General features: G+C 39.5%; 1 protein-coding gene across 16 annotated transcripts in view; it reads right to left on the bottom strand.

Moving 5' to 3' along the window:
* Positions 1-729: 729 nt before the first annotated feature.
* HAP1 (huntingtin associated protein 1) overlaps positions 730-26196 on the bottom strand; it is a 105500-nt gene continuing 80033 nt past the window's right edge. For 3 of the 16 annotated variants that reach the window (XM_087945475.1, XM_087945471.1, XM_087945476.1), the window contains 10 exons: positions 25784-25914; positions 22993-23067; positions 22049-22183; positions 12840-12910; positions 12227-12448; positions 10668-10957; positions 6600-6815; positions 5776-5878; positions 3342-3383; positions 730-2482 (listed from right to left, as the gene is read on the bottom strand). In XM_087945475.1, the coding sequence (XP_087801601.1) occupies positions 1993-2482; positions 3342-3383; positions 5776-5878; positions 6600-6815; positions 10668-10957; positions 12227-12448; positions 12840-12910; positions 22049-22183; positions 22993-23067; positions 25784-25914 (1775 nt within the window). In that variant the 3' untranslated portion in view covers positions 730-1992. The other 13 variants (XM_087945477.1, XM_087945469.1, XM_087945478.1 and 10 more) reach the window with 10 other exon arrangements.

The raw sequence follows: 26196 nt of genomic DNA, 5'->3' as shown, positions 1-26196 counted from the left end.
GGATGTTGACCTCGGCGTTGGTGGGGCACTTCGTATCGGGGTCAACGTAGGCAGCACCATATCTGGGGTGTGCAACAAAAGTACTTCCTAACGGCAAGCCCCCCCACCATTCCCTCCATTTCGCATGTTTTAATATAGGCCTTAATTTGGGGGGAGGGGCTTAATTTCATTTCATGCCTATAAAACATGCTGGGACTTCCTATTGGGAGAGGCCGTATTGTTGGAGTAACAGTGTACGATCACTCTTTCTACCTGCAAATTTCAAAGGCACTTGTACCAAAGTAGGACACATCAAATTACTGGTCATGTTGTGCCATAATTCATTTAACCATAGTTTGTGAGCATGATTCATGGATTAACATCGAAGTATAATAAAGGATGATTTATAAATAACAATGGGTAGTTCAGCACTATATTAAATTAAATGATTCCTGTGGTATAGTGGTTAGAATACACCATTGCAGACCAACTCTGCCCATTGTGTAGGTCAATCTTGACATCAAGATCCTTCCACCCTGCCAAAGTTGATAAAGTGAAAACCCAGATTTTTGGGGACAATATGCTAACATTCTAAACTGCCCTAAGAATGGTGCAAAGTCTAAATGGCATTGACATTAAATCAGTTAAGCCATATGAATGAGTGAAAGAAATGTTCTAGCTCAGCTTTCCAACAGGTGAAATGTGTACATGTTTGAATGTGTGTATGTAGGCAAAAACACCGAAGACTGGTTGGGGAAACAGCATCATCATTTAATTTTTCCAAGTCACAGGAGGAGAACTACATGTGGAAGAGTGCAAACTGGCCTTTGGAGCAGGAGTGCAAATGGTATTTTGTGAAGCACACACATACAAGCATGCAAGCAGTACAGAACTAGACAGGTCCAAGAGGGATGAGATTGGCTTTTTAACCTAACATTCATAAATAGAAAAATGCAGGCATTCTTTTCAAGAGAAGAAAGAAAAACACAACACATATGGAAGCCATGGCAAACTTGGCTTAACTCTGAAAAGAAGAAGAATAGTCAGTCATTCAGGAGGAATTGGAAGGAACATGAACTATTTCTGTTTTACCTTGGGTGAAACATAAACACAAATCCAGCTTGTATAGTAGTTTGGAAGGAGAAATAAAGTGCTGAAAAAAAATTAAAAAGCAGGAAATTCTACATTCCCAAGCAAAATTCTCATGCGCAAAACATAAAGCAACTGCCACTTGGTTCGGAAATATAATACATCCACAACCAAAGCTTGATGAACTTTCTTCAATGTTTTTTTGTATAACAAACTGTGATTATGTCTCTAAGTGGGAAAATCTCTGCAGGCTTCCTCAAGATGAAGACCCAGACACGATGTCACAATTAACAAAAGTCAAGGATACCAGCACTGGTAGTAAAAGAATGAAGGAATGTTCTCAATCAATTCCTCCCAATAAAAGAAAACTCCCCACCAAAATTTCTACTTAGCCTGCCATCCCTGCAGAATTTTGAAAAATATAAAGAGGGCAGAGACAGGTGGAAACAAGGAACTAAAATGATATAGAAAAGCAGCTGCTAATCTGTGCTTCTCATCCCAGAAAATAATCTACTCCAGCTGCTGCTTCCAAGGCTCAGTCTGTCCGTGACCATTTCTAGCTGGGAAGTTCAAGGGTTTCCCTCTTCCTTTTGCCCCATGCCTCCTAACCCAGAAGGCTCTGTGATTTGTGAAATTCTAGTAGAATAAGATTGACAACGGAAGGCAGAAGAAATGAGTTTGGGATCGGGGATACGACCAGATATCGGTGTGAGAATCGGTGTGTTCCATCGGCAGTGGGGAGGAGAGAAGGAGGGAAAAAGAAATTGAAGAACAACAGTGATTCACAAGTAGTGAAGAAAACAATGCTCTAAGCAGAACGTAAGTGCTCCTCAACCCAGTACACCCAGTGTTCTAGCAGTACAACCGAGTCTTGTCCAGCTTTCCTAAACCAGGCAGTAGGACACCCAAACACCCCCTTCATTTTCATTGAGGCCCCACTGGATCTTGCTGGTTTCCAAATCCAGAACTACATTTCTTTCCCTGGTGAAGTTCCTGCTGATGTAAGGTTAGGTATGATGCTTCCCCTCTAGCCAACACCTTATTGAGCCCTAGTTGCTGCAGTTTCTCTACCAGATTCAAGCTGAAGATGCTATTTGGGCTCTTTTCAGGCTTCTTGTGGTGCAGCAGATGCAGTCCTGAAGTCCAATCAGCAAAACTATCCGAGTGGTAGTGCCACAATGAAAACAAGGAAGGAGAAAAGCAAGAAGAGACTGTTGGGTCCCTAATAGCATGGGATACAAGCGCCACTCCTTTGCTCTGTGCAGAAATGCCTTGTTTTGCCAGTAGAGTCACCAGTCCAAGCTTCTTTTCTTTCTTCTCCTGCCTGCATAGTTCCTTAAGGTGGGACTGAGGAGGGGAAGACCGGCTCAGCCCCGTGCAGGGCCCACAAGACGGCACAACTGTATTATAAAGACTAAAGAGGAGGGGGAAGAAGAAGAAGAAAATACCAAGCATTTAGTCTTAAGACTTTAATAGGTTTAGGTTAGGTGCTTAATTATAAACATACATCCCAACCTGCCTTGTTTTTTTCTGCAACAGCCTTTCAATCTGTACAGGCTGGGAATTCTGGCAACTGGGAAGTTTCTTTCACAGAAACTCTTTAGAGCAATGTCTAAATTACACAGCATTTTCTCCACTAGGTGCAAATGCCCATAATTAACTGGCCCCTGAAAATACTAATTTTCTATATAAAATAAGAAAGGTCCACATAATGGAACAAACCGAATGGAAAAAAACGGCTTACTCTGCCCTCTTCCGTTCAGTCTGCAAAGTGAAAACGGAGGAAAGCTTTGCAGGATGTGGGCTAGTGCTCCATTTCAGCAATTTTCTCTTGCTTGTGAATAGGAAAAGAGAGTTGCCCTGATATTTTGGAGTTTGATTGCATACTTTCTTTGCTAATTATAACAGCAGCATTTTTAAAAGGTACTTTTTGGTTCCCTTTCAGGTAATTGAGGCAGGCTCCTTGCAATTCACATGAACAGTGGCTGACTCTGGTTGTACCCGAGGCTGACTGAGAACTACACTCTTTTAGGCCCAATCCACCACAACTTTATTTTTAATTGGGCCTTCTGCAAAACAAAAGAAGGGTTCAAACTAGCATGTGAAATCAACAGTATTGTGTCAGCCGTAACACACTCTTTTTAGCACTCTCCTGAGCTACAGAGAGAGCTACCTTCCCTAACCTGGCCCCCTTTGTGTGTGGGGACTACATTTCCCAAAATTCCTCAGTCATGCCATGAGTCCAGCAGCGCCTGCTTTCTAAAATCAGGTACCTGTTCTTGGTGTCCAGGAGGAAGGTATTTCCATCTTGGTACCTGATAGAAAAAGATGGTGAAGACAGAAAAGCTCTGACCCATCTATCAATACTATAGTGGCTCCTAACATTATTACCAATTGCGGGTTTTTTTTTCACTGAGGCCATAGGTAGGCAACTACTGGCTATTTAGCCCCTTTCTTTCCATTTCTTCAGTGACTAATATATATTTTTTCAAACATATTCATACATATATTCCTAGGACATACTAAACATTAGGCCATGTTGACTACTATATAAATTACATTAAATATAACATACATGTTCTTCTAAAAAATTCCCTAATTCTTTGACTCAGAATGTTGGAACATTCCTAAGACTGGAACATTTTCTGTTTAAAATTATTAATGGGTACATGATAGGGTAAGAAGACCTCATCCCTGTGCCATTTTGAGTTTTCTATAGTTTATAAATTTATATCTGCATGGTTTTAATATTTTAACATATTTTAATTATTTTTCTATTTTTAATAGCCTGTAAGCCACTTAGAGGCACCTTATAGGAGACATGGGTGTCATAAAAATAAATAAATAAATAATAAAACATGTGTTTGGCCTACGAGGCCTGACTTCTGGTTCACTCTGTATATCTTAGCCATGAAAAACCAGCTGTGTTACTTCGGACCAATCACTCTCTCTCCCAACCCATCTCAGAGGGCTGTTGCTATGGGGAATAAAGGAGGAGGAAAGTGTGTTGGATATGCTCACTGCCTTGACTTATTTGTAAAAGCAATAAAGGCAGGATACAAGTAAATAAATAATCTGTAGGTTCCAATTGTTTGGATTTTTTTTCTTTTTTCTTTTGCATAGCAATAGCATAGCACTTAGACTTATATACCGCTTCACAGTGCTTTTACAGCCCTCTAAGCAGTTTTCAGAGTCAGCATATTGCCCCTAACAATCTGGGTCCTCATTTTACCCACCTTGGAAGAAAGGAAAGTTCTGAAATAGGCTTTGTATAAAGAAATACTCAAAACTTACAGATGATGTTCCAGGCTCAGATATGACACCACCACTGACATCATTTTCCACAACAGAATGTCTCCTTGCCACCCTTCTCCAAATATTAATGATTGCCCATTTTTTATTTAGGAAAAGATCTCAACAGCATTAGTTTTGTTAGCTATCCATTTTTATCTTTCTGAAAACAGGATTAGTTGAAGCCTCAGCCCTGAAAGTCAGAATCACAAATTTCATTTCAGTTAGTTTGCAGAAAAGCAGAGAGATTGGCAGTGAAGTCTGAAATAAATTAGTGGGTTAAAATCTTACTTTCCCAGAGAGGTTGAATCTAGCTACCCATCTCAACCACCGAGAATGACTCCTGGATTTGCAAACTGCTATAGGTTATGCTTCACTGAGTTTGAGTAGCATATGGCTTAACAAACAGTGGAAGCTCCACTATTGCTCATTAATTAAATTATAATATGGTGATCTGGACACAGCTGTTTCGATTTTGTTGACCTGGTTGAAAGTTTAAGCTTGTCATATACAATCAGTCACAATGTTATGGATAATTTCATAAATCTCCATGTAACCCAGGATCACAAGAGCTATAGTCCATTTTTTTCTAGTGAATGACTGAGAAAAACTGACTTAAATAAATCCCTTCCTTCCTTCCCTTGTTCCTTTCTTACAATGAGCTTTTAAGAGAAAGGAGACCCATATACTTTGCTTATCACTCAAATCCTCATCATTATCCTTTAGCAAAACCTTCTTTACATTAACCAAGCACAAGATGTAAAAGGTATCCAGAACAGGGGAAGGCTGCTCATTTGATGCCTCTAAACTAAGAACCTTTGGCTCCTCCAAACTGTCAACTGAACGGGAAGATAAAGGGAAAGAAGAGGCTCAGAGCAACTAAAAGCCTCTGGAGAAGTATTTGAGCAACTGCATCCAACATTAATGTTGACCGAAGGCAGGTGCCTGTGTTTTATTATTCCACAATGACTTTTTATGGGCTGCCCAGCAGGTGTTTTCTTAGCCAGGGCTTCATCAGGCCAGTTCTATGAACTTTCATTCTCTATTTTCTGCAAGGCTTTGCTCCTCCCTGTAGCCATTATCCAATGGGCTTGGGTCTCCTTTTTTCCCACCCAGGGTCACTCGGGAGGTGATGAATCAAAGAGGAAAGTTCTGTTGCTAGATGGAGAGGAAGAAAGCAGCAAGCAAGGATGTCTTACTTCAGGGCTCCCATCCATGTGCCCAGAAGTTGCGCATATCAGGAGAATGCCTAAAGTCAGGATTTGACAATGAGGAAGGAGGAGAATGCAAGACAAGAGGTAGAAAACAAAAATAACAGATGTGCCTGTACACATCCTTTATGTAGGAAATGGCCTTCCCATGAATGAGAAGGACAGGTGGTTGGAAAGCTTAAGGGAAGGGCAACAGGATGCTTACCTGGGTGTCACCATGGTAACCTCTTTGCTAGGGTGCGTGATGCAACAGGTGGTGATGGTGAAAGTAGGCGGGGTCTGGGGCAGATTGTTAACGGAGTGAAAAACTAAACGGGATAGGAAAACAAAGGGTCAATGAGTGAATAGAATAGGGAGGGGAGTCATGGAGGTGGACAAACATCAAGGGAAAAAGTGAAGGGAAAAGCTTCTATAAACAATAGGGTATTAAATTCCATCCAATCTGTCAGCAATGATTAATAACCTCCAGCTGGAAAAGGGGTGGAGGACTCATGGCTCCCAAGATTTTACTGAACTACAACTCCCAGCATCCCTCACTGTGGCTAAGATTGGTTGAATCTGCTGGTAATGATTGTCTGCAAACGTAGAGCAGTGTTTCTAGACCTCAGCACTTTTTAGATGCATAGACTTCAATTCCAGAATTACACAGCAAGCATTGCTGTCAGGAGAATTCTGAGAACTAAAATTCATGTATTTGTTGAGATTGATAAACACTGAACTAGAAGAGAACAGGTTCTCCAGTAGAAAGTTACTCCTGGAAGCCTTCTCTCAGACACATTCTCATGACCCCCTGATTCACTGCCACAGGAACACTGCCAAAACACCCATAGTATATCTACTAGTGATGCTGAGTTTGGATCTCACCAATAGGCACATATTCCAACTATCACACCTGCCAATAAATTGTGATTGCTTTCCTGCAGGAAAGATGAGGTGATGTTTATTAACTTTCAAATCAGGATTTCCTCAAATCTTACCAAGACAAGCTAATGTTATACCATTAGCAGTGATCCCGCTTAGCCCACTCACCAGTTGGCGTTTCTTTGGCTTTAATTGTTGAGGTAGCAAGGGAAGACAAGGCGCTGGCATCCATGTCATCTTCTTCTAAGTCATTTAGATTGTGGACCTCTCCAAGATCAGTGTCAAGTTGGCAGAAATCTTTGGTAAAGACACCTGGTCGAGGGTCCAGGATTCCTGCCAGGTGAGGACGGGCCAGCTGCTGCCAGTGATGCAGAGTCATTGAACCTAAGAAAAGGCACCCAGGTCTACTTGAGTTTGCTGGATCTAGTGGCAAATCCCTGCAGAAATCATTTATAGCATGCCTAAACAGAAGTATGGGGAATCTCAGGCCAACATTTTAATGAGAAATAGAAATTTCCAAACTACATGGACAACATTGAAAGGCAGGAGGGAATCTTGAAAATTTTAAGCCTCAATTGAAGGGCACCAGTCACTTACAGCTAGTTCTACAATGTCATCTGGGGTATCTGTCTATTTCAACACTTCCAATAGGAACATCCGATAGGAACATTGTCTAATTCAGTGGTCCCCAACCTTTTTTGTACCAGGGACCAGTTTCACGCAGAAACACTTTTTCAAGGACCGGGGAGTCGAGTTTGGTGGTTTGCTTGCAGACGTTTCATTACCTGACTAGGTAACATCTGATGTTGTTACCTAGTCGGGTAATAAAACGTCTGCCAGCAAACTCACCAAGTTCACGGAGCGCCAATGCCTCCTCATTGCAACCCTGAGCGACAGATATTCTCTTCTATTGGGACATTTAAAACGGAGGGTTTCAGCTGCAGATTCAGGAACTGCGCCGGGCTGAGGAGCGCCTTCAAAACTGAGCGCTGGCGGCGGCGGCCCACGGCTGTCTCCGCGGCTCAGGACAAGTCCCTGCAGGACGGCTGAGAAGCCCCACCTCTCGGCCCTGCCTCCCTCAGCCTCATCCCTCAGGTGTCTGCCTCGTTTCTCTCTCAGTCGCTCTCTCGCTCCTCCACCAGCCCAGGAAGAAACCGCTTCAAAGAAGCCGGCAGGGTGGCTTTTCCTGTCAGCGCAGCTCCTCCGGCGCCCGTTCACCCCCACCCCGCCACCCACGGTTCAATCCAGTGCTCCGTTCTGCCTGCCTGCCTTCGTTTCTGGTTGTTTGGAGCAGCTTCAGCTGAGAAAAAGAGGCGAATAGTTATTATTCTCAGCGAAGCTGCTCCGAAACAACCAGAAACGAAGGCAGGCAGGCAGGAAGAACGGAGCACTGGATTGAACCTGGATTGATTGGCGGCGGGGTGGGGGTGAACGGGCGCTCGGGAGCTGCGCCGACAGGAAAAGCCACCCTGCCGGCTTCTTTGAAGCAGTTTCTTCCTGGGCTGGTGGAGGAGCGAGAGAGCGACTGAGAGAGGAACGAGGCGGAGAAACCGAAGCCAGAGAGCAGGACAGGCTTTGGTTGCTTCCTCCCTCCCCTTCTTACATTTGTGTCCTTGATCCCTGATCCCAGCAGCATTCACCGAAGGCGAAGAAAGCCGCCATTTTTATTTTATTTTTTATTTTTATTTTCTTTGCGGCCCGGTGCAAAGTGATCCACGGACCGGTGCACGGTCCGCTGCCCGGTGGTTGGGGACCCCTGGTCTAATTGGTTGGGTTTCACCCATTTCTATTCTGTGCTCTACTAAAGCATTTAAACCTGGTTGCATGAAAACCTGCTGTATGTTTACAGTCCCATAACAACTTTTCTAAATCTATACTTTAATTGTGCCTCGGTCAGAATGAATATGGATCTTTCCATAGGACGGCTGCCATACCACTTGGTTCAATAATTCTGGATGGCTTTTTTTCAGTACAAGGAAAGCCATCCCATGTTCCAGACCCATTTTGGCTTTTTGTCAGGAGGTTAGCATGGTAGATTTGCTTTTTCTATCTTTCAGTTCAATTTCATAATTTGCTGACTCAGTTCTTCTCTTTACTATGTAGGGGACTTGCCTCTTAGCCTGCAATTTGCTTTCATTACTGGGAAATAACAACAAATACTTGCTTTCCTATAGTAAATTGCTTTGCCTTTAAACCTTTATCACAGACTCTCTTTTGTCCTTCTCTATTTATCTCTAAGTGCTTTTAACTTATTTCTGTGAATTGTAATACATATATTAAGTTCTTAGGGTTTTCTATATTTTCCTACCAACATTTCTTAATAATGTCTAAAGACCTTAAAATTATCTCTTATTAAAAGGAGAAGGGGGCTAAAATTCCTTGGATGTCTGGGGAATTTTCCTGAATGCAAACAACATAGACAGCCATGTAACCCAAAATATTGGGTCTTGACCTGCATATTTCTTAAATATAATTTTCAGGGTCTGGTTCATCCTTTCAGTAAAATAACCTGCCTGCGGATGATAAGGGCTTTTTATTCTTAAATCTCCACAAAACACTTACACAGTGCTGATTAGAAATTGGATCTTTCATCTGTGAGGATCTCAGTTGGTGTGCTTATCCTATTGAAGATTTTGAGCAGTTCCTTAGCTATTCATTTAGCTGACACAGTCCTCAGCAGAACTGGTTCTGGGTACCAAGTTGCTTAATCACAAACAACTAGGATATATTCACTGCATTTACTAGATCATGGCAGAAGGACTACAATGTCCAGGGTTATTTTAGAAAAAGGAATGGGAATTAAATGTATTCTCTCCATTGGAGCTTTATTATATTCCAGTTTTGACTTTCACTAATTGATAAACAGGGCAGGATCCATAGTAATGTGCCACATCTTTACAAATGCCTGGCCAATAAAACCCAAACTTCTGTATGTGGTCCTATCTCTACCCATATGTCCAAGCTGTGGATTTTCATAGGTAGTTCCAATATAGCCTTGCAATATTACCGAGGAACTACTATACTACTATATACCATTTCTCTGTATTTCGACGAAAACTAATTCAAAACAGCAGCCCTGATTTTTCTTGGAATCTGGGTATTGTCTCTTTGTTTCCCTCCTTTTCTCCTGCTAACCAACAGTGTTGGGTCTTTCTTTGCAAGGGTCCTTGGTGAATTTCACATTTTGGAGTTTCTGTCACTATGAGTCGCTGTTGCTTTCTAGGGCATCTCCTTTTAAATCGGGATGCCTGGGAAGAGTCCTAGATTCCCTCCCTTCTTATTTCTGCTCCATTCTTGCCTCCTTAGATTGGGCTGTTGTGGTTACTCTCAGTATCTTAGCCCCCACTTTGAATCCTTTCCCGAGTTCAATCCTCAGTAAGTGGAAAATCTGTTCCAATCATTAGGTTACATGGTAATCTGGGGATTACTCCTACAACTGTTACACGAAGTACTGCACATATAAGTCTTACCAGGAATTTAACATAGCTTAAAATAAAAAAAGAAACACACCCTCCCCCAAAGTCTGTACTTTTCTCAACATTAAATGGGAAGCGCTGTCCTATAAGAGTTTCCCTCCCCCGCCCCCCAAATCTAGATCTTGGAACTGCCATGAATTCACCCTTCCAGTTAAGGTTTGCCCGTAGAAATTCCCTTCCCTTATAGAATGTCGTAAGATTACTTTCGGAACTGTAGTACAGATACTCTTCGACTTATAACCACAACTGAGCTCAACATTTGTTAAGTGAGTTTTGCCCCACTTTATGACTTTTCTTGCCATACTTGCTAAGTGAATCACAGCAGTCGTTAAGTTAGCAAACACGGCTGTTAAGTGAATCTGGCTTCCCCAGATTGACTTTGCTTGTCAGAAGGTTGCAAAAGAGGATCATGTGATCCTGGGACTCTGCAAACGTCATAAATATGAATCTGTTGCTAATATCTGAATGTTGATCTCGTGACCATGGGGATGTTGCAACAGTCATAAAGGGTGAAAAATGGTCATAACGAACAAGTTGATGGGTGATTAATCGGGGGAACCGATTAAAGTCACTTTTTTCAATGCCGTAACTTCAAACAGTCCCCAAATGAACTGTTGTAAGTCAATGACTACCTGTATTATTCAGAAATGGCACTCTGAAAATAATGAACTTGGAAAGCCAACGGACACACAATAAATGAACAACTCAAAGTAAGCTGTTTTTCCAAGTGAAGAGGCCTGGGCTTCCCCATTGCACTAACCTTCCATAGGCTTGATAATTTGAAGCTTTTCGGGGAAGAAAGAGTAGGAGCTCAAGGACGTGCCAGAACTGCCTGAATAGTTGGTGCCTATGGATGTGATGCTTTCGCTGGGCGTCAGGCACCCACTGAAATTCTCCGCCTCCCAAGCCAGGCGCTTCAATTTGCATTCACGTTCCATCTCAAAAAATGAATGCTCAGTGCTGTGGTTCTTCTGGCGAGCAGACAAACTCTGGATAGCAGCTTCCAAGACATGATGGCCAGGTATACCTGATGTAGCATCCACGCTGCTGCTAAAATAAAGAGAGTTGTGAAGGCGATATGATTCAGAAAGCATCACCATTAGCATGTTATCAGAGGGAGAATTCCTGGTTCTCCAGATGTTGCTGTATGATAGCTCCTCGAGCTCCAATGTGCATAGTGATAACGGGGGATTCTAGAAACTATCGTTCAACATCTTTTGGAGAAGCATAGACTGACCATGATCAATCATTAAGTCAACAAAAAGATAAACATCTGTCCCAGAAACATCTCTGCCTCTAAAAGCTTTTTGTTGAAACTGGATGGGAGAGACAATATAGCAATAAGAGATTAGAATGAACCAACAAAGACATTGACATTTTGTCTTGATTTCAGTAAGAACAAGGACTAGGCTTTTGGCAACTGCAGACTTACAAGACTTCGACCAAGACATTTTTCACTAGAGGCAGAAGATACCATGAATGGAAAGTAAGTTCCCTGGGATTGACAGGAGATTTTTTGGATACATCAGCAGTTTGATGGGTTGTGTCCAACAATGCAAGGTGTTAAGAGGACATTATGTTGGTTTGCAAATCAAAGTTTGAAAAAACAGTGTCAAAGGAGTCTAGTTGAAAGCTTTTGCTAGGATAGGCATAGCTATTAGAAAAATAGGGTGATAAAGAGTTGTTCCCCTTGTTTTGTTAGAAAAATCCAAGGTGATGTGAGGAAGGAATGAGGAGACTTGTGTTTCTTTAGCTACCCATTTTTATGGCTTTTTCATCTCAAAGCCCATGCCTGGAATTGCTTCCTAGAGATAGGAATATAGTTATTTGACAGCTTTTTCTTCATCAAAGGCCCATTCGGACAAAATACTGATAAATCTTTTGATGTCCCTTAAGGTAGTCCCCAAATATTTTTTTTCTTTCAATGGGACTACCTCAAACTATGGATGGTCTGGAAAGTTTGGAATCAAGATAAACAGACTTCTCTGCAATATATGGTGCCCATAAATTGTTTGGATAGATTCATGTCCCACCAATAACTATGGGCAAGGAATGAGGATGGAACTTAAAATCCTGGGAAATAGGTATAATCCAAGGCTGCTGAGCCAGAAATTGTATAGGTTTGGCCTTTAAGATGTAATCCAACCTTCCTAAGAGCATGCTCTGGATAGTTTGGGGGTTATAATTTCCAGAACTCTAGTCCTAACTCACCTGAAGATTGCCAGATGGTGAACTGGGCTAACTCAACCATGAAATATCTCCTACAGGATTTGCAAGGCTGTATTCCCACAGAGGAGTCCAGATCCCAGTAATACTCACTGGGTATCATTGAGATCTTCAGAAGCAAGATGTCCCTTTTCTTCCAGCATAATGGGGCTACCTGAACCATAGCGGTTGTTACGTGGAGTGCTAAAGTGGCTGCAGGCCACTGAAGCTACTTTGGGAGAACCTGGAGGAAGACTCAAAGGGGTCGCCCTTCCTGATTTAGCTTTTATTGCTCGATTCACAGCCTTCACTGTATCAAATACACGCCGGAAGCTTCTGAAAATAAGCACACAGATGAAAATATTGTAATCAGTGATAGAAATCAAAGAGAAGGTTAGTCACTCTCTTTGTCAAAAGATTCAAAAGTCACATCTTTGAAATACTTGCAGGTGCCAATTTTCCCCAGTGTTGCTTTTAATAAAATCATAGCCTTTACTGCCCATAATGCCAAGAAGTATTCTAAGCTCCACCTATCTGCAGTCTAAGTCAGTTCAACTCCACAAGTTTGATGCCTTCTCCAGCACCTCCTGCACAATATCACCTCCTGGTAGTAAGCATCCCTTACTTCTTCCTTCATCACCATGGTATCCCTAGAGCTATAAACTGCTTTTTTTTTTAAATTCAGGTCTCTTGCCAATCTATGAATGCTACTGTACTCTCCACTCACTTGAACTCAGATGACCCAGAGCTGTCCATCCCTTTTCTCATTGTGCTCTTGATCTCTGCAGCCAGGGAATCCTGTAACAAAAAGTAACCATGGGCAGACTATTCTTCTGGCAGCAAAAAGTAATAGTACTTAGGAAGTTCTTAAAGATATTTCTCTTTTTCTATTCCTACTGGACTAGAGCTTCCCAAGTGAGAACACAGAGTTGAACAGTGTTCTCCTAAACTCTCACCAGAAAGACACATTAGCACCAGCCACAATATGTGTGATTGTTTAAAACTCAGCATGTATTAATCCAGTTCTGCAAACTAAGATTCATGGCATAGTATTCTGTCTCCAGTCAAGAAATATGTATTCATTAAACCATTGACTCAGTGTGATATGGAAACTGAATCATTGACTGTTCTCTTGGCCATTACTCAAAGATGCTATTCCTCTATCACCTGCAAAACAGTTCATTGCAAAACAGTTCTGGCAACTGAGTCTTGGATAAATTAAAACAATCACACTCTTAGATGTGCTTTCTCCCCCCCCTGCCCCCCATGTTCCCCACTCTGTAAAGGCTAGAAGTTATTCATCACTAAAAATAGAGCAGAACAGAGCAGAACAGAACAGTTGGAAGGTACCTTGGAGGTCATCTAGTCCAGGGGTCACCAACCTTTTGGACCTCAGGGACCACTAACTGGTTCTGTGGGCACGGCCTAATTTGTGGGTGTGTTTTGGTGGTCATGTGACTGGCTGGGCATGACTTGTATGTAAATATTATAAATATTTATATACATATTGATTTTTTTAAAAAGAAAAGAGCAACTTTTACCCAAAATCAGGCAAAGCAGGCAGGCAGATTGAGTTGCTCACAGAATTACAGATTCATTCAGAAATCTATCTATCTGCCAATGGTTAGCTCAGTCTGTCACATAAAATTTGCTTGCAAGCAAACTCATAAAATTTACTAACAAGCTAACTCACAAAATTAACTCACAACACACCATATATGTAAATATTGAATTTTTTATTAAAAAAGAGCAACTTTTATCCAAAATCAGGCAAAGCAGGCAGGCAGATTGAATTGCTCACAGAATCATCTATCTGCCATTGGCAAGCTCAGTCTCTTAAATTTGCTTACCGTGAGTCTGCACTGAATAATAGAACAGTCCTAAGGGTGGGTCGGCTGTGCTTAAAAGCAGAGCTAAAGGTCTAAAGACTAGCTAGAAAGCAAGAAATCCAACCATTTCCTGCTTCCTAGCTAATCTAAATCTCCCGGCACAGCAGAACAGATGATGGTCGAAAAAAGGAAAAATAGCAATTTAGCAGGCAAGTTGCCAGGTAAGGAGTGAGCAGGGTGGGTTCCCGCGGGCCATGTGGGCGGCACAGCCTTGTGTTTCTGTGCAGCCTTGATTAATTGCTTTGGGGGAGGTACTCTGGAGGTGAGATTTCTCGGCCCACCAAAATTTTCTCACGGCCCACCAATGGGTCGTGGCCCACCAGTTGGCGACCACTGATCTAGTCCAACCCCCTGTTCAAGCAGGGACTCTATACCATTTCAGACAAATGGCTGTCCAGTCTCTTCTTGAAAGCCTCCAGTGTTAGGGCAACCACAACTTCTGAAGGCAAACCATTCCAGTTGTTATTGTTCTCACTATTAAGAAATTTCTCCTTAATTCTAGGTTGCTTCTCTCCTTCATTAGTTTCCATCCATTGTTTCTTGTCTTGCCTCCAGGTGCTTTAGTTTGACCACTTAATCTCTGTGGCAGCCCATCAAGTATTGGAACATTGCTATCATGTCTCCCCTAATCCTTTTTTTCCCCCATTAGACTAGACTTACCCAATTCCTGTAACTGTTCGTCATATGTTTTAGTCTCTATCCCCCTAATCATCTTTGTTGCTCTTTTCTGCACTCTTTCAAGAGTCTCAACTTTTTTTTACATATTGTGTGACCAAATCTAGAAGCAGTATTCCAAGTGTGCTTGTATTCCAAGTGTGCTTTGTAAAGTGGTACAATTATTTTACATGATCTTAAACCTAGGATTACATTTGCTTTTTTGGTGGCGACTGAACATTGTTGGCTTATATTTAAGTGATTGTCCACTTGGACTCAAAGATCCCTCTCACAGTTACTGGCATTAAGCCAAGTTTCACCTAGTTTATATCTGTGCAATTTTTTTCTTGCCTAAGTGTAAAACTTTACTTTTATCTATATTGAATTTCATTTTAGGGGACTTGCAGTTGCAAGGCTTCGGCGGTGGCAGGAATCCGCGACTCTGCGGGTCCCTGCTGTGCTCGCCGCTGAAGTACCCCCGATCCAATCAGATTTGGGGGTTGTCGTTACGCCGGAGAGGTAACGGAAGACAGAGGAGATCCGGGCAGGGGTCTGGGGATATCGCAACCCCTTTCCCCAGCCGGCTAGACTCCTTTTTCCTAAGGCGGTGGAGTGGCGGTCAGCAATGGCCGCCACAAAGAAATCTTCAACCGGTTAAGACTGTGCAGGAGGAAGAGTTTGAAAGTGAAAGTTTTTGGGCTAAACCGGGACATTAAGATATATCCAAACACCGGGATTTCCGGTTTGTCGGCTTTTACAGTGGTAGGGATTCGATGGCGTAAGCTGCGCGATCCCTGCCGCGCTAGTCGTTTTGGGGCTCCGACCCGAAAGGGCAATCGAGCAAGGCTTTGCCTGGGCAGCTGAAGGTGGGGGATCCGGGAAAGGGTTTGGGGGTGCTGCAGACCCCCTCCCTAGCCGGCAGAACCTCCTTTTACCAAGACGGTGCAGCGGTGGTCCGTGATGGCCACCACAAAGAAGCCGGCAGCTGGGCAAGTATGTGCTGGAGGAAGAGGAGAAAGTTTTTAAAAAGTGAAAGTCTTCTTGGTTGACCCAGGACTCTAAGATATATTTAGTTTAATTCCTGAAAATGATGGCTTTTTGGATGATTCTTTCCACAAGAGGAAATAAGCGGCAATTCTGAGGTGCTGAAAGGAAAGTTTACTCTCCCCCCCGACGGAATTAATAAATGGATATTGAGAAACCTGTTTTTTTTTCAGGTAAAACTAGCTTTTTGGGATAAGTCGGAAGGGAGAGGACAAAAAATATATTTATCTGGTTGGATTTTGTTGGAGGAGATGCCTTAAGGATTTGAAAACAGAAATAAAATTTTAATAAGGCTTCAAAACACAGATTTGAACTTTCTTTTTTTTCTTTGTCTGATACTACCCCTGGAAGAGAAAGGGGGAACTCTGGCTTGGTTTGGATTGATTGAGGATTGTGGACTTTGGGGTGTCTTGTTTTTCTTTTGGAATATTTTGGTTGGTGTGAAAAAGAAAAGAAAAGATCTATAATGGCTTTTCTTTGGAGGAACTGAGGGATGAATATGAGCAAACAAAAGCAGCCTGTAAAGATGGTATGGAAAAAGCTTTTCTTTTTTTTAAAAATGGCGTTGGTTAACTATGAACAGACAATACAGATGGAAGCTGAAGAGCAACAAGAAGAAGATGAAGACGCCATCTTCAATGAATCCCAAAATTCATCTAAGAAAGAAGGAAGGAAGAAAGCGAGGAAAATGAAGGACTTAAGATCTAAAAAAACATTTAAGAAAGAGAAAAATATGATGCAAAATAAATACAATGATAGCAAACAAGAGAAAAGGGAATACAACAGAGAAGGGATGCCGGCAAGACAGAGGTTAGAAAGAAGGGGGTAGGAAGACTTGGTGGGGAAGAAAGAAAGGGGAAAGGCGGAGAAAAGCCACAAAGTTTTAAAATTAGATGGGAAAAGAGGAATCCTTTTAGGGATAATGGGTAAAGCATAAATTTTTAAAAAAGATTCTGCAAGGTACACAAGATGGTACTGTAACATTCGTATTAGAAATAGAAAATTAGAATGGCTTAAGAGTTAATAAGAAATTAAAATGTTGAAATGTTTAATAATGATTGATTTTTAAAATGTAATAAAATATTGAAGGGAAAGGCAATGAGAATGCTATAAGATTTATTATTTAGATTTATTATTTAACTACGTATTTAGGAGGATATTATGTATTTAAACATTTTTGATTTTTACTCTGTTTTTATTGTTACTAAAAGTAAAAATTAGTAGATAGAATGTACCAAGCAGAATCAAATTGGGTATTAGGTGTTATTTTAAATGTTAATTTAATTAATTTAGGGGAAGGATAGAAAGGCATCATACTCTGATTAGAGATTTCAGGAGAAATTCTTTTTTTTTTTTTCATTATAAGGAATGAGATAGAGGGATAATAAAGGTTGGGCAAAAGATATAAATATAATGATTTAAATTAAGATGGATTGAATAAGAGAGAATTATGAAGAGTGAAATGTATGGAGAAGTTTATATGGAAGATATAGAATGGTAAATAAAATAAGTAATGATCTGTAAGATGAGCATGAATATAATTAAAGCCCATATAAAGAGAGGTACCTGGGGCCAAGTTACTTTACTAAAAGATTTTTTATATGTATGTTTGTGTTTGTTTATGTCTTTGAGAGTATTGGTGAAACCTTGTAGAAACATAGAAAGAGAGTGATGATAATCAAGTCAGAAAGAAATTGATGAAATAATATAGAAATGTATTGTATAAGATAAGGTTTTATCTGACTTGTTAAATCTATAATGGAAAAAGGTTCAAATATGTAATGGTTGATGATGATTTGTTTGTTTTTTGAAATTAATAAAACTTGCTTAAAAAAAAAAAAAGATATATCCAAACACCCTAGAAATCTGACTCTTTGAACGATATATTGTTTCCAAAGGAGACTGTCAAAGCGGTGAATGAAAGTGCTGAAAGGGAAAGTTCACTCTCCTTCCTTACGGAGATAGCAAACGGACATTGAAAAACCTGCTTTTACATAGAAGGTAAAAATTAAAAGCTCTTTGTTATAAGTGGGAAGGGAGAGGACAAAAAAAAATTATACTAAGACTTTGCTGGAGGAGACGCTTGAAGATCATAAGACCAGAAATTAATTGTAATAAGGCTTTAAAATACATTTTGGAACTTTGTAACTGATACTGCCCCAGGAGGAGAAAGTGTAAAGGGAAGAAGATGAAACATTTTGTGTTTGTTTGGATTGCTTGATGACTTTGGGACTTTTGGAAACTACTCTAAGATTAAAAACATTTGGGTTGTTTTAAAAAAAGAAGAAGAAGAAGAAGAAAAAGCTTTTACAATGGCATTATCTGTGGATGAATTAAAAATGGAATTTGAAAAATTAAAGGAAGAAGAACAAGAAGGCAAGGGCTCTTTGGGAGCTGTTTTCCATTTTTTAGAAATGGCAATTTCTACCTATCAGCAAATACAACAACAAGAGGATTGGGAGGAAGAAGAAGAAGAAGAAGAAGAAGCCATCTTTAATGGACAAAAAATTTTAATTAAGAAAGAAAAGAGGAAGAGGGGAAGGAAAATGGAGAATTTAAGAGTTAAAAAAACAACCAAGAAAGAGAAAAATAAGGTGAAAAATCGATACAATGTCAGAAAGCAACAGGAAAGAGGAATACAACAGAGAGGGGAAGCTAAAAAGGCGGAGGTTAGGAGATGGGGCGGGTAAAAAGGCCAGATTGGATAAGAAAGGAAGGGAAAAGGGGAAAAAAAGCCACAAAGGCTTGAAACAAGATGGAAAAAAGCAGATTTTTTTTAGAGACAAAGGGTAAAGTACAATTTAAAAAAGATTATGCCAAGTACATAAGATAGTATTGTATTTGTATTTGAAATAGAAAACTGGAATATTATAAGATCTAACAAAATATTAAAATATTAAAATGCTTAATAATGATAGATTTCAATATTTAATAAAATATTAAAGGGAATGTGTAAAATGTTTAACTATCTGCTATTGTTTTAATGTTATTATAAATTTATCATTTCATTTTTTTTAAATAATGTATTAAGCAGAATTAGAATGGAAATTATATATTTAACTATATTATAAATTTATCATTTTCCTATTTTAAAATGTAACATGTAGAATGTACTAAGCAGAATCAGAATGGAAATTATGTATTATTTCAAGTGTTAAATTAAGGGGAAAGATAGAAGGTGTCATACTTCAACCAGTGATTACAGGGGAAATTTTCTGTTAAAGAGAAGAGATAAATAGATAATTGGAAAAGAACGGACAAAAGATACAAGTACAATGATTTAAATTAAGATGAAATAAACAAAATATAATTAAGAGAGTGAAAAGAGGGGAGAAGTTATATAGAAAATATAGAATGGTAAATAAGATAAGTAATGGTATATAAGGTGAGCATGAATTTGATTTAGGTCTGTAAAAAAGATGTAACCCAGGGCTAAGCCACTTTCCAAAAAGAAGTTTTATGTTTTATGTTTTGTATTTTGTGTGTTTATGTTTGATTGAGAATGAAGAAAACCTTGATAGAAAGAAATATAATTGAATAAAAGTAACGGGAGAAATAACGAGAAATTTGGAAAAGATATATATGTGCTTAAATGGAAATGTGATAATTTGGAACTATGCTGTACAAAATAACGTTTCATTTGCTTTGTTAAAACCTATAAGTAGCTTTTAGAAAGGAGGTTTTATGTTCCTATGTCTTATGTTTTGTTTGTCTTTAAAAAAATTAATAAAATTTGTTTAAAAAAAAAAAATTTCATTTATTAGGTAAGGATGAGTGTTCAAGTCTATTGAGATCCTTTTGGATCTTGAGCCTATCTTCTGGGGAGTTGGCTATTTCTACCAGCTTTGTGTCATCTGCATATTTGATTAATTTCCCTTCTATTCCCTCATCTAGGTAAGTTTATGAAGATATTGAAGAATACTGGGCCTAAAACAGAACCTTCAGATACCCACTACTTACTTCCCTCCATGTGGATGTAGTTCCATTGAGGCTACATATTGAGCATGGTTTGTCAGCCAGTTACAAATCTCTCTGGTCCCACAATTTCCTAGCTTACTGAGAAGTAGATTGTGGTCTACTTTGTCAAATGCCTTACTGAAATCTAAGTTTATTATGTCCACAGCATTTTGCTGATTCACTAAATTAGTCACTTTGTCAAAGAATAAAATGATCTGTTTTTGATGAATCCATGTTGGCTACTGGTTAACGCTTCTAGATGTTTGCAAATTTATTGCTTGGCTATATTTTCCAAGGTTTTTACCAGGTATTAATGTCAGGCTGATTGATCTGTAATTTCCTGGATCTGTTATTTTCCCTTATTTGAAGATGGGAACCACATCAGCTCTTTTCCAATCCTCAGATAGTTCCCCAATCCTACAAGAACTATGAAAGATGTGGTTGAATGGTTCAGAGATAACATCTGCCAGTTCCTTCAGAATTCTGGGATGTAATCTGTCAGGACCTAGTGATTTGAATCCATCTAGAGCTGACAGATTTTCTCTTATCTTATGTTTGCTTATTTTCTTATTTTAATTTGCATTCCTAGCCTGTCTTTTGCAGTTCTGCTTTTGATAAGTTTGGTTGACAGGTGCAAAGAATGAATTCGAGAGAATCTTCTTTCTTTCTACTGCCTGATACTTCCTTGCCATCTTCTCCCACTGATGAACTGATTGCTTCTGTAACTTGTTTCTTGTTTTTTTATGTGTTGAAAGAAACTTTTTTTTTTTTTACTATTTTTGACATTTGTTGCAAGTCTTACATCATTCTGAGCCTTAGCTTTCCTAATTTCATCCTTGCAGGTCCAGGGTATTTATTGAAACTCTCTTAGTTATGTGTCTCTCTTTCCACCTTTTTGTACTTATCTTTTTTTTTTTCAGTTAGTCAGAGAGTTCTTTATGTAACCACGTTGGGGTTTTTTCTTGGATTTCTTGTTTTTCTTTTTCAATGGTATTGAGCTGGACTGGGTTTTTATAATCATATTTTTCAAAGTTTCCTAAGCTTCTTGAGTTGATTTCCCCTTTAAGATTTTCATTCATGGAATCCTTCTCAAGCTCTGAGTTTTTTTAAACTTTTTAAAAGTCTAAGACTCTGATTTGATAATGTTCTGTTGCTTATGTCTGTTTTGTTTTGAATTGTAATATGGTCACTCTCTCCCAAATTTCTGTAACTTCAATCCCCTCTATCACTTCTTCTCTGTTAATAAAAATAAGGTCCACTCTGGCTGTCCCTCTAGTTGCCTTTTCTACCTTTTGAATAACAAAGTTGTCAGCTAGGTTGGCCAGGAACCTGTTCAATTTCCCACTTGTTGCTGAGTTTGTTTCCCAGTTAATGTCTGTGTAATTAAAATCCCCACTACTCCTGTGATGTATTTCCGACATACATTTGTTAACTGCTTAGCAAAAAGTTCATCTATTTTTTCTGCTTGGTTGGGTGGCCTATAGTATATATCTATGATAATATCATTCTTTTTTCCTCTTATGTTGACCCATTAGCATTCTAACAGGCTTTCCTTGGTTTTGTGCATCTCTATGGAGAGGAAGTGATCTCTAACATATAATACAATTCCACCTCCTTTTTTGTTAGGTCTGTTTCTTTTGAGTAGTTTATATCCTTCTATCAGTTCATTCCTGCCACAAGTGTCATCCTACCAAGTTATATATTGATATTTATATATGTATATGGAGCATTATTTTGTTTTGTTGGTGCCTTTAAGTCAGTGTTGATTTTTGGTAGCTGCCAGAACAAGTCCTTGTATTTTTCTTGGCAAAATTTCAGAACTGGCTCACCATTTCCTCCATCTTAGAATTGAGCGAGAGAGGAACTGGCTCAAGCCAGTTTCATGCCTAAGGCAGAACTAGAAATAATAGTATCTCAGTTTCTAGCCTGCTGCCTGACACTATATACATCTGGCTCCGCAGTATATGTATATGTATATGTATATGTGTATGTGTATGGGCTGGTGCTTTCGCCGTGCCAGTGCTTCTGCTTGCATTGGCATGAAGCCGAAAGCACCAGCCTGAGGATGGCGAGTGGGACCTTGCCGAAACGTCACCAAGATACTCTTAATCTTACATGGGAAAAGGCCCGAACACACCTAGACCTACATACCTGTACCCGTGAAAATCTACAAAAACAAATATATATACATATATATATATATATATATATATATATATATATATATATATATATATATATATATATATATAATGTTATATTATATCTTATTTATAATTGTATGTGCATCTGTTCTCATATCCTGTATATGTAATATATATTCTACTTTTATACACACACACATGTATACACATATTCTCTTATCCTATATATATGCATTATCTATCCTTACCAGGGGTAAGAAGGTGGGGGAACTGTGGTGGATGGTGCTGTTTGGCAAACTGCGCTTGCGAAGATCTTTAATGTCTTCCTGAGCTTCATGCAACATTGCTTCACATTGTATGTATTTCTCCTGTATGTCCTGGAACTGAAATGATACCACAGAATAGGACAAAAAGTCAGGAACATCATATTTAATGGGATCAAGCCAAAGGAATAAAGAGAAACACTAACTAAAAACAAGGGGTTCTCCCACAGAGCTATTTTAAACCATTTTATGAGCCAAAATCATGTAGCAAGTGTTTGCCTGATGACGTTGATGTAACATGGGTGATTAAAGCCAAGTCATCATTTCCAGATGTCACCTGAGTAATCAATGATTTCCTGATATTTTTGCTATGTAGGGGGTCTAAAAAACATCAATGATGTTTTCTTTTCCTTTTTGCTCAGCAGAGATTGAAACCAGGTGACTACAGAAACAAGATATCTAACCAAGGCATCTTAGCATATCTTATAACTGATTACTACCAGAACAATTTGTTTTATGCATGTATATTTCTATGGCATTTGGATGTACGTTTGTGTAGGCTGACTTTCTTCATTCAGAAGTTTCTGCCAATTTAAATAAGATAGATGTAACTTCTAGGCTGGGCAGAAGTGGGGAAATGATGAAATTAAGTACTAATATAATTTTAAATCATACTTCTAGTTCTGCCCAACTATCTGCTTTGTCCTGGCACTGCTTATTTTTAAAAATGTGGTACTTAAAATCACCCAGTGGTCAACTCTACTGTGACTGACCCACACACACCTCCATCAAAGGCTGCACTGTTTGTACAGAAAACTGTAACATGTTGCCATAAAGCCATTTGGGTTAATTTATGGAAAGCTCAAAGCTCCTTGCCATCCTTTCCACACAACCACTTCTCTCCCCCCTTTGCTGCTCAAGAGACCTACCTCTCTGCGAAGCTGCGATTGGATTTCTTTGGATGCAGTGAGTTGCTGTTGCAATTGCTCCACTTCAGCACAATACTGAAGGAGAAAGGGAAGAGCAAAAAAAAATCAATCATCAGGTTTATACTGCTAAGGTTATATATGGTATATATTTTTCAGGTGAGTAATTTGGGTGCTATAATAAATTGTTTAAGATCCCCACTGCAAAAAAAAAAAAAAAAAACACCTCACCACTACACATGTACACAACAGAATTTACAATATAAACACTTCAAAATGCATGGTTATTCCCATAAACTGACATAAAATATTTCAACTCTTCCCCTCAAGACACTGCAGCGCTATAGGGCATTTGCATGCCAAAACAACCAGAAACAGAGATAGTTTTTTCCTTCATGCCATCACTCTGCTCCTACACCTAATCTTCACAGTACAGTCTTATGTCTAAGTATATTTACTTTTACAGTATGACAGTATGATTATCCTTCTCACCCTTTCTACTACCTTCTCCTATTGATATCTTATGATTATATTACTTTGTTGCTTGTATGTACACTGAGAGCTTATGCAATGGTGAAAAATTCCTTGTGTGTCCAATCACTCTCGTCCTATTCCTAATTCTATTTCATTCCATTTGTCTATGGAGATTCTCAGTTATCCAGGTCATGGCTGTCCCCAAAGTGCTTTTTCAAAAGGCAATTCGACTTTCTGGTTTTTCTTTGAAGACATTTTGTTTCTTATCCAGAGCTGAAGAAGCTTCTTGGATGAGAAGCAAAACGTCTTCAAAGAAAAGCCAGAAAAAGTACCTTTGGAATTCCATTCTATTCGATGTGCAACATGGTGAAGCAGAATACATGCCTCCCCAAGAACAATGGGTCTCCAGTTTTATTAACAATCCTATTAGCCCAAAGCCACTAAAAATTAGTCTAGTTGAAAATTGTACAACAGATATTATGAAAACAACTCAAACTGGAAGGAATGTTTTATTTGTCTGAGGACAGGTGGGTGGTGCTCCAGATGTTGTTTGACTACATGTTCCACAAGCTTTTCCCATTAGCCAAACTGGTTGGGTTGATGACAAATGAACCCTAACATCTGGCATGGGGCATAGCAATGCTACAGAAATTCATCTGGGTAGATTCATCGGGGTAATCAAAATAACACTATTTTACTAGCCCAGTTACTATCTTATGTCTGTGTTGAATATCTTTTTTTGTGGAAGAACACTTGCACTAGGATTGCAGAAGGAAATGTGTGAATCTGAAGCTTACCTTGCACACACACACACACACCAGAGGGGCCTTTGCCTTCTTGCTATAGATTTTTGAAGTGGAAAAAAAGCAAAAAGAGAACCCCTCTTTCTTTCTAAGGAATTTACAGACTTCTCAAGGCAAACTTGCTTCCTTATCTATCTTGACCCTGGATGTTTTCTCTGTGCTGATGGTTTATTTATTTATTTAGCGTATGGCACAAGTTAGCCAGGGATCGATCATCAAGGTGGTTGGCTGCCTCTGTGAAAGGAATTCTTTGGGGCAGTGTTATCAGGATGCCTGAACGCCGGTAGGCAATCAAGGGAGGCTCCTTTCTAGCCCCTCAGTGGTTTATTCGCTCACAGAAATTGAGCCGCCGAGTTGCTGACCTCAGTGGTGTGCAGACCCAGTGTTTTACCACATGAGCCACAGCGGTCCTCTATGCGGGTGGCATTAGATCATTATCATGAATTTAGGCTTCAAGACTGCAGAGTAACATATGCTGTTAAATGTTCCACTATTACCCATAAAATCTGTCACACCCCCACTAGCAGTTAAAGGAAGAAGCAGCTGCAAGCTCACATCACTCTGAGAAGCACAGAGCTGAAGACAGAAGCCTGAAGATGATGAATGAGACTTCATCGAAACGTTGCCTAGATACTTCCAATCTTACACGGGAGAAAACCCGAATAACCAAAGATCCATATATACACACACACACACACACACACACACACACAGAGTGTATCTCCCATGTGACTGAATTGTTACTGACACACTAAGAATGGAGCTGTTTAATGACTCTGGCATATACCCTGAGTCTGCTAGACTGTGGCATGTGTGGCAGGGCTTATACTGAAAGCCTTTTCTGAAATGTCACCTGTCTTTTGGAATGTCATCTCCCGGAGGCCCCATTTGTACTGGCTGTCATAAGTCCTTTAAGACATGGCTATGTCACTATGTTGAATGTTGCTGACTGTTTTTGTATCTCCACTACTGTTATACAGGTAGTCTTCAACTTATGACCACAATTGAGCCTGAAATTTATGTTGCTAAATGAGAAATTTGTTAAGTGAGCTTTGCCCCATTTTATGACTTTTCTTGCCACATTGGTTAAGTGAATTATTACAGTTATTAAATTAGTAACATGGCTGTTCAGTGGATATGGCTTTCCATTGACTTTGCATCATATGACCTCAGGACACTGTAACCGTCATAAATATGAGTCTGTTGCCAAGCACCTGAACTTCAATCATGTAACCATGCGGATGCAACAATGATCATGTGTGAAAAATGGTCATTAGTCACTTTTTTCAGTACCGTTGTAACTTCAAGTGAACTGTTGTAAGTTGAAGATCGCCTGTAGAGTGTTAATATGATTTTATGTGTTTTTAGACTGCATTCTCTTTTAAACTCTTTTTAAATCATTATAAATTCTTCAGAGTCTTGTATGCAAGATGGAAGGTTATATAAATCAAATCAATCAATCAAATAAAGAAATAAAGAACAAAAACTGGCCAAATTTGCTCAGTTCCTCTGCTTACTGCACGGCACTTCTGTTGTTGCTCTACAATCTGAGCTAGAAGTTGGGTAATCTCCTCCTGTTGCCGGATTGAATCCTCTGTCTTGAGAGCCAGCTCCTCGGAAATCAGGAGAACTTGCTGACTGCTATCAGCTAAAGGAGAGGAGATAAGGCTATTATTATTATTTGGAATACAGAGCAGCTTCTGAAATACTCAACAACATTCTGCATTGCATAGCAATAGGTAACATTTACTTTCTTCTGTCCTACATTTTATGCTCTACCTCCATCCCCTTTCAAGCATCCAGACTATTGGGAGAATACACAGATTGAGCTCATTTTCACTTGCCTAATGGTTAATACTATGCTGTATGTGCATGTATTATTACACTGGGGAAAATGCTTCAAATACAAAGGAGGCAATTGGCATTTGTG

The sequence above is a fragment of the Notechis scutatus genome, chromosome Z (genome assembly GCF_049901735.1).
Source record: "Notechis scutatus isolate UNSWTSFEM ecotype Mainland chromosome Z, rNotScu1.2, whole genome shotgun sequence".
NCBI lineage: Eukaryota > Metazoa > Chordata > Lepidosauria > Squamata > Elapidae > Notechis > Notechis scutatus.
Note: the sequence above shows the minus strand (reverse complement) of the source record. Positions and strands in the feature narration are given on the sequence as shown.